The sequence below is a fragment of the Stenella coeruleoalba genome, assembly GCF_951394435.1.
Source record: "Stenella coeruleoalba genome assembly, chromosome: X".
Classification (NCBI taxonomy): domain Eukaryota; kingdom Metazoa; phylum Chordata; class Mammalia; order Artiodactyla; family Delphinidae; genus Stenella; species Stenella coeruleoalba.
This window is the reverse complement of record NC_137152.1, coordinates 413,678-432,505: the sequence shown is the minus strand read 5'-3', so window position 1 is coordinate 432,505 and position 18,828 is coordinate 413,678. Positions and strand designations below refer to the sequence as shown.

Here is an 18,828-nt window from a genome sequence, read left to right as displayed (position 1 = left end):
TGGGAGCAGAGGGCTAGGGTAGTAACCAGCAGGAGAGGGGTGGTCATGAGCTCAGACACAGCCGCTTCCCGCTGCAACGTCCAGATGTCCCCACACCGTACAGACCTCGTAGCCAAGGACACGAGTGCCTGCAGGCAGAGGGGGCAGCTGGGGTACCCAGCTCGGATAGGAGCAAGATGGGCCGGGGGGGTGTCCCTACACCTCGGGGACATGTGAGGCTCTGAGGACCGGCTTCCCAGGCTGGGGACGCCAACCACCCTGCATGACCAACTTAGCAAGTTTGAAAACACGTGAGTGTGGTTCATTTTGTCTGCAGCTACTTTACGCAGGAACCTCAGCCGGCCCACACTTTGCCTCCGTGAAGAAAGCCACCCTATCAAAACCGACCAAACAATGACACCCCTGTTCCCTCTGGAAGGCGTCTCCTTCTAGGTCTTAGCGATGCTAAGCTGCAGAGCTTCTCTAAGTGCACGAGAGCCAGATGCTTCATCACTGAAACTACATCCGATGCTCAGACCCAATCAATGCAATATCTTCCCCTGTGAGATGAACTTGCAAAGCTTCCCAGGCTGATGACAGAAGGAAGAAAAGGGTGAATTTGTAGAGAATGAGATAGAACAGCAACAACCAAGCTGAGGAAGATCACCGTTTTTGCTAAACCCGGTGGCTCCTACCCTAAAAGTCCTCTCTGGCCAAGGTCTCAGAAAAGGAAACCCGTTCCGTGGCCGAGCCCATCTTGGAGAACACAGCCCCACGTCGAGCGGGCAAGACACAGCCTGCAGCTCAGCCAGGCTCTCACGTGGGTTTCACAACCGAAAACCCTGCATCCAGTGGCCCTCTGACGAGACCCGTCCAGTTTGCTTTCCAGGTGATACTCCCCGCTTGGTCTGCACCCTCGAAAACGTGCTATTTGGAAGTGCCGCGAACGGCTCTGAAAGGGGGTCTTGTCTTACGCAGAAAGCACCAAAAACAGCCAAAATGCGTCCAGCCCATAAATTTAATGCCTTGTGGCCGCTGGGAAAGAGTGAGATCCAGATGCCCTCCCCGGGAGACCAGGACCCACACACAGCACGCTCTCCAACCCACACCCTCCCGGCAGCCGAACAGAGAGAAAGCAGATACGGATCTGGGCTGGGAAGGACTGACCACAACTGGGGCTGACAGCTCGCCTCTGTCCTGAAATTTCCGGGAGAAAGGATGCCGAGAGATGGCCTCCACCCTGGACACCCTGCAGCGCGTCCTCTGGACTTTGTTCCAGGGACAGAAGCCACGCCAGCTGCTCTGCCAGCACTGAGCCTCACACAGCTCAGAGTCTGTTCTGTTCTGGGGGGCTCATCCACCTGGCTCACCTTCTGAATCAAGCCAAACAGAAACAGGGACAGGATGAACACCAACCGGCCTCCCAGCGCTGGCTGCCGTCGGGCAGCTCTACTTTCAAACTTCAGCTTCTCCCAGGAGCAGATCTCATGCCTTTTGGCTCACGTGGAGAGAGTCTGCTCTTGCGGAGGGGTTGGTGACAGAGGGCTATGTTTAGATAAAATGGAAAGTAAACCTTAAAAATAAAATAGGGATGTATACCTCTCACCTCCAACGTTTGCCCAGCATTAAATTTCAGGATGAAAGCGGCTCATTTGAAGTGGATCTGAAATGCATTTTTTTTAAAGTTTAAAGCAAAGTTTCAGCTTATATAGGGGACCTTTTAAAATTCACAGCTGTTTAGAAGCAGAACTGCACATATGAGGCAAATTCCATAATGCCATTCATGCCGGGGTGGGGGGGCGTGGGGGGGAGGGGGCGGAGTCGCAAATGAATTTAAAATACTGACTGTGTTTTTCTTATCTCTCTCTCCATCATTTCAGAGCTTTGCAAAAATTTCAAAATTAGAAAAAAAAATGTTGAAGGGGCCTTTTGATTCAAAGAGTTTCAGATGATAAAATGAATCTACATTTCAGGTCAGTGCAAAGGTAGAATGTATTCCCTTACACGGAAGGAAAATATTTTTTTTCTTCTTAGAGATATGTACCCAAATCAGGGGTAAGGGAAAACAGTCAGCAATACCGAATCTGGAAAGAGGAAAAGCTGTTTTGGAAATAGAGTGAACCGTTGGACTTCGGAGAACTAGATGGCCACTTCCATCTGGGCACGCCTGGGTTCACTAAGGCAAAAAAAAAAAAACCAAAAAAACACAAAAACCCAGAGATGCTCATTTTCGAGGTAGACAAGCCCAGCAAGGGTGCACTGCCCCCCAAATCTCACACAGCACATGCAAAGCACATTGCCTTAAACTCAGGTGCACGATTTGGGACCCTGAACGCTTTGGTTATATCATGTCAAGAGACTTTGCCCATTCTGTGCCAGCTGCTCAGACGAGTCGCTATTTGGTGTTTACACGATGGGGGAGGAGAGGGGACCAATGCACAGGAAAAAAAAAAAAGATGAAAGAAAAGCTAGAACTGGCTACCCTCAGAAAACATTACCTTAAAACTCACTGCCTGGAGGAGGTATCCCAGGCTCTTCTTTCCCCAGAAACAGCTCAGCCCCGCCCTCCCAGCCTGGCACCCCTCCCCACGTCCTGCTCCATCCCAAGCCACACACTTCACTTCCGTGAATCCAAAGCACTCCCCACCCCGGTCATTTTGGCACTGGCCCCGCAGCATGCAGGGGGAGGTAATGCCCTTCGAAGTCCGAAGCTGACGGGTCAAGAGTGCACAGCTAAGTTTTTTAAATCTATAATATTTACAATATTGCACTTTACTGCACTTAATTGCATGTCACTAGCGTGGATGCTGCATCAGTATTATACCTTCAAACCACGTGCCCTGTGTCCCCAGTGCAAGTCCTTTGCATCTGAATTCTGGGAAACAGCCACAAATGTCCATTCGGGAATCGAAAACGGGAAAAGCTCTAAAGCTGCCTGTCCTACGGCACAAGGAGTCCTGAACCTGGTGCTCTGGGGCCAAACGTGTGCATGAAGATGGGGAGTCAGCAAGGTCACAACGTGAAACACTGAGGTCCCCACGACCACCACCACCTCCGCGAGTTTCGTTATTGCTACCTTTCAGGCGGAGGGGAGGGGGGCGGGCGCGCTCACAGAGCACGGGCCCCTGCCTCAGATGCAAAAGTCCATATTGAAATCCACACGGGTCCTGCAGCTCCTCGGATGAAATTGAGTTCACGGCAGTGAATAAAATTGTTGGCATCCAAGCACTGGCAACTTCAGCGGAGACCAGCCCCAGATCTTTCTGTGTAACAGACTCTTCAGATCTTGGAAAGGCGTGTAGGAGGCCGCATGCACAGGGTGGGAACTCCGGCAGCAGAGAAGGACGCAGCGCCACGGGGCTCCACGTGGCCCCGGGGTCCCAGGACGCACAGACGGCGTGGTCGAGGGCTGACCTGGGTGGTCTGACGGTCACCTCCTCTCTCTTCCGCACAGTCTCTGCGAGGCTTTGGCGGGGTCTTGCGGTCCTGGGATGCCCCCTCCCGAGGCCTGCCAGGGGCCCCGGGGCTGCCCCAGGCGGGGAAGGCGCTGCGCCCTCGCTCCGGGGTGTCCGCGCGGCCGTCGGGGGGCGCGGAGGGGTCGAGTGCAGGACGCAGCGCGGACGGGGTGGCGGGGCCAGGGCGGGCGTGGGTCCGGGGCAGGCGCGGGGCCTGGCGGCGGGTCAGAGCCCCAAGGCCTCGGCGTGCTTGCGCGCCTTCAGCCGCAGGTCGGCGATACTGGAGTTTTTGCTGTTGCTCTTGGCGGCGGCGGCCACGACGGCGGCGGCCGAGGCCGAGTCGGCCAGGGATGCGATGGGCAGCCCGAAGGGCGGCGGCGGGAACATCAGGTAGGGCGCGTGCGCCGCCAGGTGGGGGTGCAGGTGCGGGTGGGCGTGCGCCACACCTTCCAGCTGCAGCTGTGCCTGGACCTGCGAAGGCAGAACCCGCACGGTGAGGACGCGACTTCTAGGGGGCTTTCCCCCCTCGAGGACCCCCCCCCCGAGGGCGTCTCCTCTCCCAGGGAGCCATCGCCCCTTCCCCCGCCCCAGGGACCACCACCCACTGTCCTCGGGACACCCGGTGCCACGACCGGGTCACTGGCCGCTTTGGACAGGACCAGAGCCGGGGAGTCGGCACAGATCCCCGATGCTGTAGCATCCGAGCGTCTACAGCTGGTACCTCCTCCTCTCCAGACCCCCGGCTGATTCTTTGACGCATCCCCGACTCAGGGTCCGGCCTTCGGCTCTGGCTTCCCGCCCCCCGCCCCGCCGCCTTCCCAGGGACCCGGAGTCCCCGAATCTTCCAGAAGCACAGCCAACTCTGCAGGCTCCAACCGCCTAATTTCACCAGGACCCAATGGCTGACCCCACGTCGTCGGGGCAGCTGTTCCTGTGATGCTGAGGGGCCTCCCCGCCCTGGGGAAGGGGTGCTGAGGGGTGGAAGATGGGCCCAGCCGCGGAGGGGCGGGTCCAAGGGAACAGGGCTCGGACCTCTGCCTTGCGCACGGCAGCCCTGGACGCCCTCCCAGCCTTGGGCGCCGTGACTTTGAGGGCGCGTGGCCAACACCCCACCCTCACCCCATCTCCGTGTTGTCATCCGTAGCCGACCCTCCGGGCCGGGCCAGGCCCACTGGACCTCGTGCCCCTCAGCAAACCCGGGTCCAGCTACAAACCCAGGCCTCTGCCCCTAGGAGCAAAAGTGCTGAAAGAGGAGGCCACGCCTTCGCTCTGGCCAGGGCACAGCCAACCCACCAGCGCGGGCACGCCTACCCCCCATGCTGGGGTCCACAGCCCAGCCCTGCAGGCGAGTGGGCGTTGCGCTCTAGACCCGCGGCTCCCTCCTCCCACCCGACGCTGGTCCAGAGCAGGGGCGAGGACTTTGGGGCACCCCGTCTCCACGAGGCGGTCTTCCGACCCCCTGGCCGCCCCCTCCTCCGCGCAGCGCACCCAGCGCCCTGGACCCTCCCTGCTCTGCTAGGAGCTGGGCGGGACGCCCCCCACTGTGAGGTGCGCGGGGGAGGGGAGAGGGCATGGAGGCCCAGGTCCAGGAGGGGCACTGACACCCCCAGCGACGCCCTGGGCAAGCTAAAGCCGGGGGTTGGGTGTTGACACGGGTCCTCAGGCCTTAGCGGTGGTAAACCCCTCCCTCCCGCCAGGCGGTGAGCGAGTGGGTTGTTCCGGGTGGGTGGGGATATTTTCCCTCCGAGTTTTGTGAAACTGTGCTGGGGTTTCTGTCCTAGCCCTCCCAAAGGTAACTCTTGGAGATTTTCAGCGTGGTGTTAATACGTGCCAATGGGTTTATAAATGTCCCCCTTGTGAAAGCGGCCTCTTTGCTTCAGCGGGGGTGGGAGTCGCCGGGGCGGCGCCGGGACTGTTCTGTTCGAAAGGAAGGAAGAAAAACAACAACAACAAAAAAAAACCGAGCTACCTGTTGGAAAGGCATCCTCAGGGCGCCCATGTTCACGTAGGGTGCCACCCTGCAGGCGTCCAGGTGACTGGCGGTACCCAGAATAACGCCTGCGAGGAAACACAGGAGGCGTGAACCCCGCCCGCTGCTCCCAGCGCCTGGCGGGTCTCCCCACCGCCCCTGCCTCCACGCCCGGCCCCTCGCACCCACCTTTATGCATCTGGTTCTCTTGCTTGCGGCACTTGGCTCTCCGGTTCTGGAACCAAACCTGGGAATGAGCGGACAGACGTGCACCCCCGTGAGCCGGCCAGGCCTTGGCGAGCGTCAGCGAGGCTTTCTTTCCCGACACGCCGGACGGCGCGCAAGGCGCTTGGGGTTCCTGTCCCCAGAAGGCTGCCTGCCGCCCCTCCGACCTTCGTCCCCGCCCCCTCCCACCCCAGCACCGCGTAACTGGCTACCTGGAGCTGGGAACAGTCCTCACCTAAGTGAGACCAGAGTTTCAGCATCCAAACATTGAAAGTGAGGAAGTGGGTCCTCGGATGGCGTGGAGAACTTTCCATCGTTCTGTGTGGACATTCCCCCCTCCACCCTGCCACGCACCGGTCCAACCTGACCTTCCACCCCGACGTTCCGCCTTAGCCCCCACCCACCCACCAGGAATGTGGGGGGGCGCACAGGTGGATACACATCTCCAAATCCAGCCCCCTCCCCAATCACGCTCAGACACCCTGAGTCCAGAAACTTGCACGACCTCCATGCCCTCCTTGGAAGCCTGGGGGATCCCAGTTAATATTACAGAGTCATGAACGTCCTTGATCTCTAAAAACCGGATGCACCCCAAAAGTGCAGGCTCTGCACTGCAGGCACTCGGCATCTCTAAGGACATCTGATTCTTGCGGCGCCCTATCCAGAGGTGAGGCAGCGAGCGAAAGGTGTTGGCACCCGCCCGGCCTGGCTAGCTTCAAGGCCTGACATCCCCGAAATGCGCCCTCCCGCGCTCCCCATTCTCATCCTCCCCCCTCCTCCAAACAGCCCTGGTCCTGGCCCTTGGTCTGTCACTCATGGAATCTGGAGTCCCCTCCCTCTGTGTTCTTAGGCACTTAATTTTTCCTACCTGGCTTTCTCCAAAACTTTCCCTTCACACTCACTCACCCTATTGCCACAATGGCGGTCACTGACGGTGCAGGATAATTAGCACAAAGAAAGCCTTCCCCTCGGCCACACTACACTACGCCTGGTAGCTCAGGGACCCTGCGTTGTTCCAACCCCAGGGCCTGGGGACACTCCCTGCTCCCACGCTGCCCGGAAACCTCAGCTCCCGCGGAGGTTGCAAGCACCCGGGAGTCGAGGAAAAGCTGAACTTTTCCATCTCAGCCTCTTCAGGGCAGTTTTCTATCCAAGGCTGAGCCATGGGCCCGCCTGTTGGAATTGGCTTTCCACGACGTTGGAAACCTCACCCAGCCAGGCTCTAGGGAAGCTGGCAAACTTTGGTGTTGTTCCCCGGAAAGTATTTCCAAAACAGAAATGCTGAGATTCACACGTCTTTACTCCATTTCCAAAGCCTGCACTCACTTTCCTGCTCCCACATCCCGTCGCAACTCTCCCCCCCACCCCATCCGGCTGGGACGAGACTCCTTTCCCTTTCGGACCCTTCCTCGGTGCCTCTTTCTCCTTGGGGTCCCATACCCGTCCTCAGGAGAGCGGAGCCAGACGCGCAAACTCCGCTCCCCCTGGAAGGGCATTTTGCAAAAACAGAATCCTATTTAAATCTAGAAAGCAAGCTCACTTTCCCATCAGCGGGGGAAAGAAAAAAAAAAGATTATGGAGAATAAAAGTGATGAATTAGCTGCGCGTTTGGCGATAATAAATCAGTCTTGGCGTGATTCACGATCAATTCCAATTAGTCCTGAATATGCTAAGTAAAGCGCAGTACAGTGGTTTAGACAGTTATTTCTTCATTAAGAACCAGTCACTGATTTCTCTCACAAATGCTGTAATCTGATTTCCTTTTGATTTCCATTACAGACAGTGAATAATGACATTTAATTTAGCTCTGCGCCATAAACCCAAAGATATTTGTTGTAATTAAATTACCACCACTCCTCACTGTGGTCTCATAACTTTCGATTATAACCCTGACAGCTGGGTGATGTGAGTTTCCAGTACAACACTAAAAATAAAAGGTTAATAAGCACCAACTTCCAAAGGACCCTCAATTTATTTACAGCAAATTTCCACTCTAAATTGAAACTCTATCCTCTAACAACACAGGACAGGCTGTACCGAAAAGGATTACCAAACAGGTCACAGACAGGATTAAAATATCGTGCATTTTCGTCTCTTCCTTTTGGTGTCTCCCCAGCAACCCCCACTTCTGCACAGCGGGGTACGTGTTTTAACTAATTGGTTTTTATGAGCACTTTCTGCCTTCTCTTTATTATACGATTCTTTTCCCTGTGGCCAAAAGGAAATTATTTCTTTTTTCTCTTCCCATGTTTATTTTTATTATTATTTACAATCGTTAAATTTTAATTCACCTTTGGATCAATAGGCTTTCGTTTTCTACTACCACCCTCCCCCCCCCTTTATTTTAGGGCTTTTCTCAAGATCTGCAGCCACCCAAGAACCAATTTTCTCCCAACTCGTTCTCTCCTGCTAAGGCGCTATTCAGTAATAGACTACTGAAAGAAATAGTGTGGAATTAAATTACAAGTAATTTATTTTTATAGAAACAGTACATCAAGGCCTGGGAGATATTACAGATCTCAGGCAGAAAGGCTGTGAAATGACATAAAAGTTGATGTCCCCTTCAGCAAAAGTTTAATCTTTTCATTAATTTATATGGTGCAGCCCCATCCATCTTTCCAGAGAAAGGTGGCCAGTCTCCCCCGCCCTCCCCCCCCCACTTGCTGAGGCCACAGATGCCCGGAAAGATTCGTCTGGGGAGAGGGTCCCCAGAGCTACTCTGCCCGTGGTCCCAGCAATGCAGAATGGTCCTGGGAACCCCTGCAGCTGCACGGAAATCTGGACAGACTCGGGGACTGTTGCATTTCACCTTAAGCAGCCCCTTTCACCGCACCGACGGGGAAAGATGGAAGGCATGAGGGTGCAAACACCCTTTTTTTTTTTTTTTTACAAATTAAAGATTTTTGTGAAACACTCTATAAACGCTTTCTGTGTTTTCGTTTCTTCAATACAATCCGGGTGAAGTTGTGTTTGTAATGCTGACCCTATACCAATAAGAAACCCGTTCTTTCAAAGCCCTGGCTTTACATGGTTCCCTCCCCTCGTTGGCAGTATTAATTCCATTTATTTAAATAACCAGTCCCCAGAGCCCAGGGACCCTGACCCCTTTTCCTTCTCTCCCCGGCGCTGCTGTCCTGCCCAGAACCGTCAAAGCCGATGGAAAGCCCAGCAGAACATCCAGGTCCGACCTTCCGGTGGCGGGGACGGGGGGCGCGGGGGGGGGGGCGAGTCTGCGGTACCCGGACGAGGCGATTTGGAAGAGAATCTTTGCTCTTCACCCCCCAATAAATAAATGAATGCATTTCACGCAAACGTTTACAAAGCCCGAGAAAAACGAACCGGGAGCGTCTCCCCCCGCCACCCCCCCCCCCGCGCGCACGTGCGGCGAACACACAGGGCCCCCTTAGACGGCGGCTCGCCAGATGAGGCATCACGACTTCATGCGTCCGGTCCCCGCCCCCGCGCCCCCCCTGCCCCGCGCCCGGGTTAATCCGACACCGCGCGGGCAGGACCCGCAATCCTCAAGACGTCCACCCGCCTCTTCTTCCCATCTCTCTGTTCCCTGCAGTGGAGCGAGCGGGCTGCAGAGGAGCGGGTAAGACTTTGGCGGCGACGGTGGAGCGGGGGGGGGGGGGGGGGGGGGGCGGGCGGGGGGAGGAGAGGCGAACCAGTGGGAAGAGAACAACATTCCTGATGAGCTGGAGGTGCAGGGCGAGCCAGCCAGGCAGGGCGCAGGAGACCTGACCCGCGAGGCCCCGGGGCGCCTCCCAAAGCCCGGCTCCAGCACCCCCCCTACGGGGTCCCCGCGCTCCTGGAAGGGCCCGGCGCCCCGGCCGAGGTGGCGCGTTCCGGCCGCCCGAAGAGCGGGCGTCGGGGCCGGGCCCTCGCTCTCACCTGCACGCGCGCCTCGGAGAGCCCCAGGCGCTGGCTGAGCTCCTCCCGCATGAAGGCGTCGGGGTAGTGAGTCTCGTCGAAGAGTCGCTCCAGCTCGTTGAGCTGCTCCAGCGTGAAGTTGGTGCGGCTGCGCCGCTGCTTCAGCTTCGTCTGCCCGTCCTCGTCCTCCGACTTCACGTCCTCGCGCTTCTCCTTGCAATCGTAAATACCTACGGGCGGGCCGAGGGCACAGCGCTGAGCCCACCCCCCGGCCCCGCGTCCCCGGCCCGGGCCGCCACGAGCCCCTCCACCGGCTCCCGCCCAGCCAACCGCCCCCCCCCCCCCCCCGCCACGGCCCGGCCTGCGGATCCTGCGCGCCAGGGAGAGGCCCCGCGCGGGGACGCTTGGGCGCGACGTGCTGCAAGCCTGTGTGTGCTCGCGGTGCAGGGACCTCGGTGGCAAACGCGCCCTGACGCAAAGCGGCGTCAAGTCGATAAAGCAAACTCCAGGGCAGGACGCGCTGTTTTGTAACAACTCGAGCCCCGGCGCCGCGGTGTTTCTTGGCCTAATCTCTGAATAGTTTCCTCAATTATCCTCTTCGCCTCTGTTGACATATCGGCATAGCCTAACCTTCTCTCCCTTCCTTTTCTTTTTTTCTGAATGGGAGTGGAGTGTTAAATATTAAGTCAAAGAAGCTTAGGCAGAATCGCCCAAGTGTCGGGTCCCGGGCGGGGCGCCCGCAAAGAGCGCAGGGAGAGCCCAGGCCAGGCTGGGGTCCAGGCCCCCCGAGAGCCGCCGCTCCCGCCTGCAGCGCAGCAGGACAGGGGCCGTGCCAGCCGCCAGCCGGGCCAGAGCCTCCCTCAGGACGCCGTGGAGACGGGCGCTCGCCCGAGCTCACCTCCTTCTGACCAAGAAGCGCAGCCGTATCTTAAGGCGGGCACCCTGAGGTGCTTGGGTTGCACCCGAGAGCGTGGTCCCTTGACTTCCGGTTTTGTCCCTCGGTCTCTTGGACACACATTCTCACTCCCCATCAGGACGCCAAGAGTGACACTTTCTTAGGTCCAAACATTATGAGAGCAGCTATATTTGCTGGGGGAGCGGGCAGGGTATCAGGCAGACAGCTCAGGATTTAGGAGATTCTAACCCAGACACCTCTCCTTCCCACCGCTAGGAAATGCAGCCCCTCACCAAGCTCAGGGATTTAAAATAAAAGTTGGCCCCCGGTCGCACAGTTGGTGGAAGCTGCATTTCAGCTCCCCTTGCGTTTTCTTGTGCTTTTTCTCCGATCATAGGACCTGCTGGCTGCAGGCAAAGAGGACCCCCATGCCCTCATTAGATGTCCCCTCTGTGTCAAGGAGAAGAGGGCGGCTTTCAGGATGCTCTATCCAAGGAGTCTGGGGTTACACCCGTTCTGAGAAGCCTCTTAGCAGTAAGCCCAGAAACTTGCAAAGGGTGAACACCCAGATCCTCTGCGGGGCCAGGGAAAAATCCGGGCACCCAGTTCCCACACACGCCCCCCCACCCCCACCGGGGTCCCTGAGCTGGACACCAGAACCCAAGTCCTGAGTCTGTCCGAAAGCCTCTCCTCACGGCTTCTGAGCCCTGGACACTCGATCCCACCTCGGGGCTTAAAGCCTCCCTCACCTCCTGAAAGGGATGCATTTCCAAGAACACCTTATTTCTCCCCAACGGGAAATCCCTTCGCGGAGGCGGCCCCAACGCCGCTTCCTCCTTCAGGTCTCTTAACGTCGGAACCCCAGGGATTGACCCCAGATGACGCGCTGGCCTTCAAAGTCCTCCAGAACCCGCGGCAGGCTGTGCAGAACCCACAGGCTGCCGTGCCTGGCTCAGCGGGGTCCGCTGCTCAGGCGCCCAAGACCTCTGGGTTTCTCCCAAGCCCAAGCAGCTCCCTCCTCTCCATTTTGCTCCCGTTCTGCAAATTCGGCCTGGGGCTCAGCCCTGCCAGGGGTCTGCACACCCAGGCAGAAGGGAGAAGGTGCAGCTGGGGTTTTCCTAACCCCTTCCTGCTGCCTGTACTGCTAGCCCTGTCTTATTTTCCTCTCTCCTTCGAAAAAGGCCTCGATTGTACTCTGCTCTCCTTACACGGGCCTTTTTGCAGGGTCCCCCTGCCTTGGCTGTCCAGGGTGAGAGGAAACAGACAGAAGAGGGGACTCAGCCTCTAAGGCGGATGGGGGAATCCGTCAGGAGCCCGGGAGGTCAGCCGCCCGCCGGGTGCTGTAAATTAAATGTCAGCTCTGACAAGTGCACAGCCGACAGACAGCCGTGTCTCCATCAGAGCAAACTCTCTTTGTAGGAACCATAAAGCCGGGTGCGTGACGCCTCGCCAAGGGGTGAGCCCCGAGATACGGCAGGCCAGGCTCAGGCTGCCTGGGCTCTCAGAAGCCAGGGGCTTACTCCTAAGCCTCTGCCAGCTTTCTGCTTCCACAAGGTCAAGGTCTCCGAAAGCTGTCTGGGTCATCCACTGGGCTCCAAGGCCAGCACACCTGGACTCTGCCACCAAAGTGCAAGGGCCACAAGAGCAGGAGACATGGGGTCCCCACTCTCCGGCCGTGACCTCTCTCAACACGGACAGAGAATGAAACAGGACCCAGGAGCCACATGGCAAGCTTCTGTGTTTCCTCTCTTTGTAGTGAGAAATAGACATTCATATACTTTCAAATGCTGCCCCCTGAGAAATAGAGCCAATTTTATTCCTCTGATTTACAGCTGCTGGTTGGCCTGTTTGTACGGAGATTCCCCGGGGTTGGGACCACCGCTGTCCAGCTGGGAGAACCCTTGTAAACATGTTTTTTTCCCACCCCCCGCGTTCAACTACAGCGCAAAACGCCGCGGAGATTTCGGGGGAAAGCAGCGGGAAGGAGGCCCAGGACGCAGCCGGCCTGCAGCAGGGCCAGCTGCGCCCTGACAGTCTGGGGTAGGGCGGCCGCGTGCGCGGGGCCACGAGCCTCCCCGGGCCCTTCTGCCCCTTGTAGACCCTGACCACCGGCGGGCACGCGGCTGGTTTTAATCTACAGGCCCGCGTCAGCCGAGATCCAGCCCCAAGGTTCAAGGGGAAAGTTTTCCCTGAGAGGAAACCACGCGGAGGGGCGCAAGAGGGCGAAGAGGCGACGGAGCGCGTGGCCTCCCCGACTGCCGGCCAGCGCAGCCCTCAACGCGGCCCATTTCGAGCTCGGGAAGGCGCTTGGAGAGAGGCGTGTGGATCTCTCTGCGGGCGTGGAGGCGGACGTGAGACAGACCGGCAGGCAGACAGGCAAGCGGCCGGTAGCCCTCCAGCCGACCTGGGTTTACAAACCCATGCACCCGATTCCCCCCCAACGCGGGAAAGTTCCCGCTGTGGAGCCCAGTGCCAACGCCCAGGGAAGCGATCCTCCGGCAGCGCGCGGCCCCGGCCGCTGCCCATCCTCGGCGCCTCTGCCTCTCTCCTTCCCTGCTTCCTCGCTTCTCCAGCCGAATCCTCCCCTCCCCCGTTTGGTTTCTTTCTTACGAAAAAGACTGGCGATGGATTGCCGGGGCCTTTGCGTCCGAGCCGTGGCTGTACATTCAGCGTTTGGGGTCGAGCGGAGAGCGAACCGCGGCCCCCGGGGCCTCTGCGCGCGCGGAGCGAGGGGCAGGCGGCCAGGCTGGGCGGCGAGGAGACGCCGTCCCCGGGAGGGGCCCGGAGCCGGCGTCCGGAGAGCTTACCTTCGGCAGCCCTCCCCGAACCGAACTCTTTCAGTTTGTCCTTGTCGTTGTCCACGTGGTCCTTAAAGAGATGCACCGGACAGTGGCCGCTGCCCTCCGTTATGTCCTGGAGGCTGGATTCCGAGACCCCCAGCTCCCGGGAGCGCGCTAGTCCGCTCTCCAAAACTTCCCTGTAAGTGATCGAATCCTTCTTGCCTCCGCCGCCGCCGCCGCCGCTGCTCTCTTTGCTCTTCTGGTCAAAAGATTTGGATACAAAAGCCGTGAGCTCCTCCATGGTGGCCGGGGGCTGCGGGGGTCCGCGGGGTTCGGCGGGGCTGGCTGGGAGCCGGGCTGTGGTCCGCACGCCTCCCGCGCGGACACGACTGTCCGTGTGAGGGTGGACCTCTCCTGCTGTTATTTATGCCTTTCAATTTGCGATCTCACTATTTATACACGGCTACGTCCGCCCAACCCCCAACGCTCCCTGTCTGCAGCAATTACAGCTCCCGGCTCGGCGGCGGGCGCACGCAGAGACGCTGTCTCTCCCCCACCTCCAGTCCGGCAATTGGCTTTCTTTTCATTTCATCACTGTTTGGCGTCTGTGCACCTTGGTGTGGAGAGGTAAAGATCAAGTTTTTGAAGGCAGAGAGAGCGAGAGCGAGAGAGAGCGCGCGCGCGCGCGAACGGGCGCAGGCGCCAGTTCCCCGAACAGGTATCCGCATTCTCTCCGTGGCTGGCGGAAACGAACCTCGAGGAGGAGTTTAGGGCTTGTGAGGACGTCCTTGCCTGCCGGCCCCGGGAGGAGCGCAGCCTCGCGCCTCGAACGGTATCGTCGCAGGACGTGTCCGGGCGTGGTCGTGCGGGGACTCCAGCGAGGGGACCCGGGCGGCGGGGACGCGCCATCACAGACGGGAATGAGTCCCAAGTTGGAGATGCGGTGGGACTGCCGGCTGGACCCGCCGGCGAGGCCCGCGGAGCCAGCGGGTGGAGCGGGTGCGCGCGGCGTGCTGGGGGGAACTGCTCTAGGACCCCGAAACTGAGAGAAAGGGTCCAGGTCTAGCCGAACGTGGGCGCCCGCGCCTCGGCGGCGTTGGTGCAAAGCCGCTCGCAGACCTCGGAGGGGCCGGGGACACGGACGCTGCGGGCCACGAGCGCCCGGAGCGCGCTGGTCCAGACGCGGAGAAGCCGGAGGGTCTCTGGGAGAACTGGTTCGTATAGAGCGGTCCGTGGGGCGCGCGTCAGATCCCGTCCGGCCGGACCGACGCAGCCTTCCTTAGAGCCGTGCTGTCAGCCCGGTGTCTGGGAGATTTATTGGGGGGGGGTATATGTATTTTTGGTTGTGCCACAGTGCTCCTGAGCAGATCCTGACTCCTTCGGAACTTTATAATGTGCCTAAAAGGAGCCACTTTTTCTCACCTGCAATACGAAATTCATTCGGCAATCCCGGCAGCTGAAGAAGTCCTCTTATCTGCAAAATGCCGTCTGCAAATAAAGTGACTTTTCTGTTCTCCCCTCTTTTTTTCTGCAACCTCCCCCTCGTCTCCCCTTCCACCTGCTGCCCCCGCCCCGCTGGAGTTGGGACAAGGCTTTCGGCGAGGGGTGCGGGGGTGGAGGGGAGTGTTAGGGGTTTTGGAGGAGTCGTTTTGCGTTTTCTGAAGTCAGTTCCTCCTCCGAAGCGCCGGTTAGTTAGAACCCAGGATCGGGGCCACGCTCGGCGGTTCCCAGTGTTCGGTCCAGCGTCCGGAGCCGGCCAGTAGTTTCCTTCAGCGGGAAGGAACGTGAACGATTTCTCCCGAATCCCCGGGGCCAGGGTCGGGTTCACACGGGGGTGCCTTGATCCGGGGGGAGGGGGTGTGAAGCCAGAGAGGCAGTGGAAGAGGGGGGACGGGAGTGGAAACAGACCAGCTCTTCCTTCCCCCCTTCCTTTCTCCCTCCCTCTCCTTCCTTCCTTCCTTCCTTCCTTCTCTTCCCTTGCTCCCTCCTTCTCTCTCCCGGTGTTTTCTCTTCTCCTCGCCGCCCTCCATCCATCCTCCGGGAGCGCTGCGCCCGTGCTTCTCCGCGCGGCCCCGGCTGCTCTGCCCCGCATACAGCGGACGGAGCTGGGGGATTTGGGGGCCGCTGCCTCCCCCGGACTTCAAAAGCGAAAGGCGAAGACGCGCTCGCAACTTGACAAACAGGTCTTTGTCACCGCGGCCCTCTAATCAAAGCGAAGGCGCGCAGATATCACACAGAATTACAAATAGCCCCTCATGTATTATGCATGCAGCCGCCTTGCGGGTCTGCGGGGGAAACGCCGAGGGCCGCTCCCGTAGCCGGGTAGCGCAGGGCGCGCGGGGCGCGGGGCGAGGGGCGGCCCAGGAGCTCATAGTCCTTGCCAGGGCCCCCCACGCCGTCATTCACTCCTTGGGGCGCATCTTCCAGCCCTACCCAGTCTAGGGACCACCCCTCCCCCGCCGCCCACAAGTGAACCTTCTCTTTGCAAAAACAGTAGATCACAGGAGGGGCGGGAGAGGGAAGGGGGCATTCGCACAGATCTGGGGGGAGAGGGCTCTGGGCCAGAGCAGCTTTCCGCGGTCCTCAGAGGTAGGGTAACTTTTCCTCTCCTCACCTCCTCCCATCTTGCCACTCCTCCAGCTTCAGGTGAAGAGGCCAAGTCCCCAGGGACCTAGTGGTGAACGCCCGACCTGCAGCCTGCCCAGCCCTCCCTGGTCCTCCCCTACAGTCTCAGCGACCCAGCCTTCCCTGGGGGAGGGGTCACATAGGGCCTGGCCCTTACATGGCCTGAGGTTCCTTCTCAGGGAACGGGGGTGAGAGGCCCCAGGCGCCCAAGCAGGGCTACCCGCCTTGGGCCCTATATCCAGGAGACAACATTGGGCCAGGGTTTTGCGGCCTCCAGGGATCTCCCCAAGGGACACCAGCTGGGGACCCTGGATGTTCGAAACCCTCAAGCCTGAGAGAGAATTAAAGCCACCCCCATCCACAGCAGCCCCATCTTTGATTCCCAGTGCAGACGAATGGTTTCGAAATAACTCATCCTAAGAGGAATGGGGCCGTGCCTCTTCTAAGAGTTGTTGGTCAGGAAGGAATCCCCTTTTTACAAAATCACACTTTCTCTCGATGTGCAAAGTGATGGCCTCTTCCTCTAACTTTGGGGGACGGTGGAGCGGAGATCCCCTGGACACCCCCAACTCCCGGCCCCCCAGCCAGGGGCCCTCAAGGCTCCTTGACCTTCTCTCCTTTAAACCAGAGGCAGCAACGCCCCGCATCAGCCGTTATTGCTCATATTTTAGCCTGGGTGAGGACATTTTCAACCACATATTCTCGCTAATCCAAGCCGGTGCCCAAGGCCGCAGGGTGGGTACAGTTATGAAATGGTACATTTACATTTCCGCTGGGCTGAAGGCAGGCGAGGGGCGGGGGACGCAGAGCTCAGACTCTCCCAGGAATAAGGGGCTCTTGTTTTGAGTTTCTGTAGCTGCTTCCCCCAGAGAGGATCCCTCACCCCAAGATGAGAGGTGAGGAAAACTTCTTAAAATCTCAGCTTGTCTTGGGAGAACGCAGATGCTTTAACATCTCAAATGCATTCTGCCAACTCCGAAAGAGGCAGCGGCGTCATGAAAGTTTGTGGACAGAAACAAAAGCATAGCTCCTTCCTTTAGAACGAAACTGAACCAAACCAAACCAAAAAAACATCAACAGAAAAGAAAGAAGTCCTGGACTGGGCTGGGGTGCAAAGCAGGGGGACCTGGTTTCTGGAAGAACACGGAAGTTCCAACGTGGATTTCACCAGAAGCTCTGCACACACCCTGGAGCTCGCCTGGGTCACTGATCCACGGCGGCGGCCGGGCGTCACCTCGCACCCCGCTGCCCAGAAACCGGAGCGGACGGGAGCCGCCTGAGTCCTGAATGCCTGACTCGCTCCTACGCGCGCCCGCACCATCAGGTTTATGATCCACCTGGGAAGAGACACGTAGACAAAATGCAATTAAACGAGATGGAAATGCCAGGACACCCTGTGCTCGGGAGGAGGGAAGGGTCTCTGTCAAGGCGAAGGAGGTTGGAGGCTCTTTCTAACACAACTGGTGGTTCCTGCAGCTTGGAGGTACCCTGGTGTCTGGGTTGGCCCACGTGCCCATGGACCTGGCGGGTTCCAGCCAGGCCCCCAGTTGATGGCGTGGGGGAAATGAGTGAGTACCCCACCAGGAGGATGGTTCACAGCCAGCCCGCCGGCGGGGTGGGTGGGGTCCACCCCAGGAGGCCAGAGCTGCCCCAACGCTGACGCCCTCCTCTTTGGCAAGCTGCTCTCCCGGGAGCGTGGGTCCTCTCGTTCCAGATTTGGTTTCCTGAACTCCGACCACCTTCACCCAGGCCGAGGCCAGACTGGCCGCGTCCAGAGCCGGACATTCTGCACCCCTTACTCGCCTGAGTTTACCCCAACTAGAGTCTCTCTGGCCAGCCCTGCAGGCTCGCAGCTTCCTGTCTGGTCCCAGGCTGAGCTGGAAAGCTCAGACGCGCTGGTCCCCAGTGGCAGAGAGGGCTAGAACCGGCCACCCGTGGTGTGTTCTGCTGGCTTGGGACCATTAGAGCAGGCAGGGTGAGGAGGTGGGGGTAGGGTGGGAGGGGTGATGGGGTTTTGTGCCCTTCTCTGTGCTTTCCCACCTGCAGACAGGAGCCAGGAGACTTCTTAGCAGTGCTGTCCACTCTGGGACCTCCATCTGGAAGGCACACTAGTTAAACTTGGATGTCCAGGCACTGCCGTCCAGCCCGGAGCCCTCACGAAACCTGAGAGAAGAAGAGGTTGCGGACACATCCGACCGCCTCCCACTCCCACAACCGCGGTCCCGAGCAGCTTAGTGCGGGACCGACTCCGGGGGCAAACTGCAGACAGCATGAGGAAATGGACACCGGTGGTGTTCGATTTTATAAAATAATCTGACGTTCTGTATGTATGTATGTGAATTGGGTAAATTTTAATGAACTACAGCTGCTGCTAATGGCCTCCCTTTCCTGGTATTTACACGGCCAAGGGTCAGGCGGTAATGAACATTCCAATATTTAATATTTGGTTTATTTAATGCTTAAAAGGTAGGGCTCTGAGTTTTCACGTTTAGCCCAGTAAAACGATGCTCCTCTGATCCAAGCCGATTTACGTTAAATCAAATCTCATGCCCTGAGCTTCTGAAGAGCAGAGTGGCTTTGGCGACCGTCTGGGGTGTCCAGCCCTTCTGGGAGGTTGGGAGTCACCGCCCCACTCCGTTTTCCCCACTGCCCACCCCCAGGGTCCTCCTGGCTTCCCATGAAACAGAGGAAGAAGTTCCAAGGAATGCCCCTTCCATCTGGCCTACTTTCTCAGCACCTAATTCCGGAGACGATGTCTGTTAATAATAATAACGGAGGGAGGGTTGATGGTTCTCGCGCAAGAGCGAGCCTTTGTAAGAGCAAGCACCCCCTCCCTACACATTAAGTATTTATGAGTATCGATCAGAAGGGCAGGATTTTACAGAGGTCTTAACACTTTTCTTGGACGGGCTCCTTTCTCCCCCTCCCCCTTTGAAATTTAGAAACCTGCCTTTGTATTCCCTCCTACGCTGTTTATTGATTTACGCAAACATCAGTGCTTCCAGTGTGAGGCTAATAGATTTTCAT

At 58.5% G+C, this 18,828-nt stretch overlaps 1 protein-coding gene across 1 annotated transcript; it reads right to left on the bottom strand.

Moving 5' to 3' along the window:
• Positions 1-2,622: 2,622 nt before the first annotated feature.
• SHOX (SHOX homeobox) lies at positions 2,623-13,477 on the bottom strand (the record flags this gene model as incomplete). The annotated part of the gene is made up of 5 exons (XM_079911217.1): positions 2,623-3,905; positions 5,404-5,492; positions 5,593-5,650; positions 9,523-9,731; positions 13,204-13,477. The coding sequence occupies 5 exons, from the start codon at positions 13,475-13,477 to the stop codon at positions 3,660-3,662; spliced, it is 876 nt and encodes a 291-aa protein (XP_079767343.1). The 3' UTR covers positions 2,623-3,659.
• Positions 13,478-18,828: the final 5,351 nt, after the last annotated feature.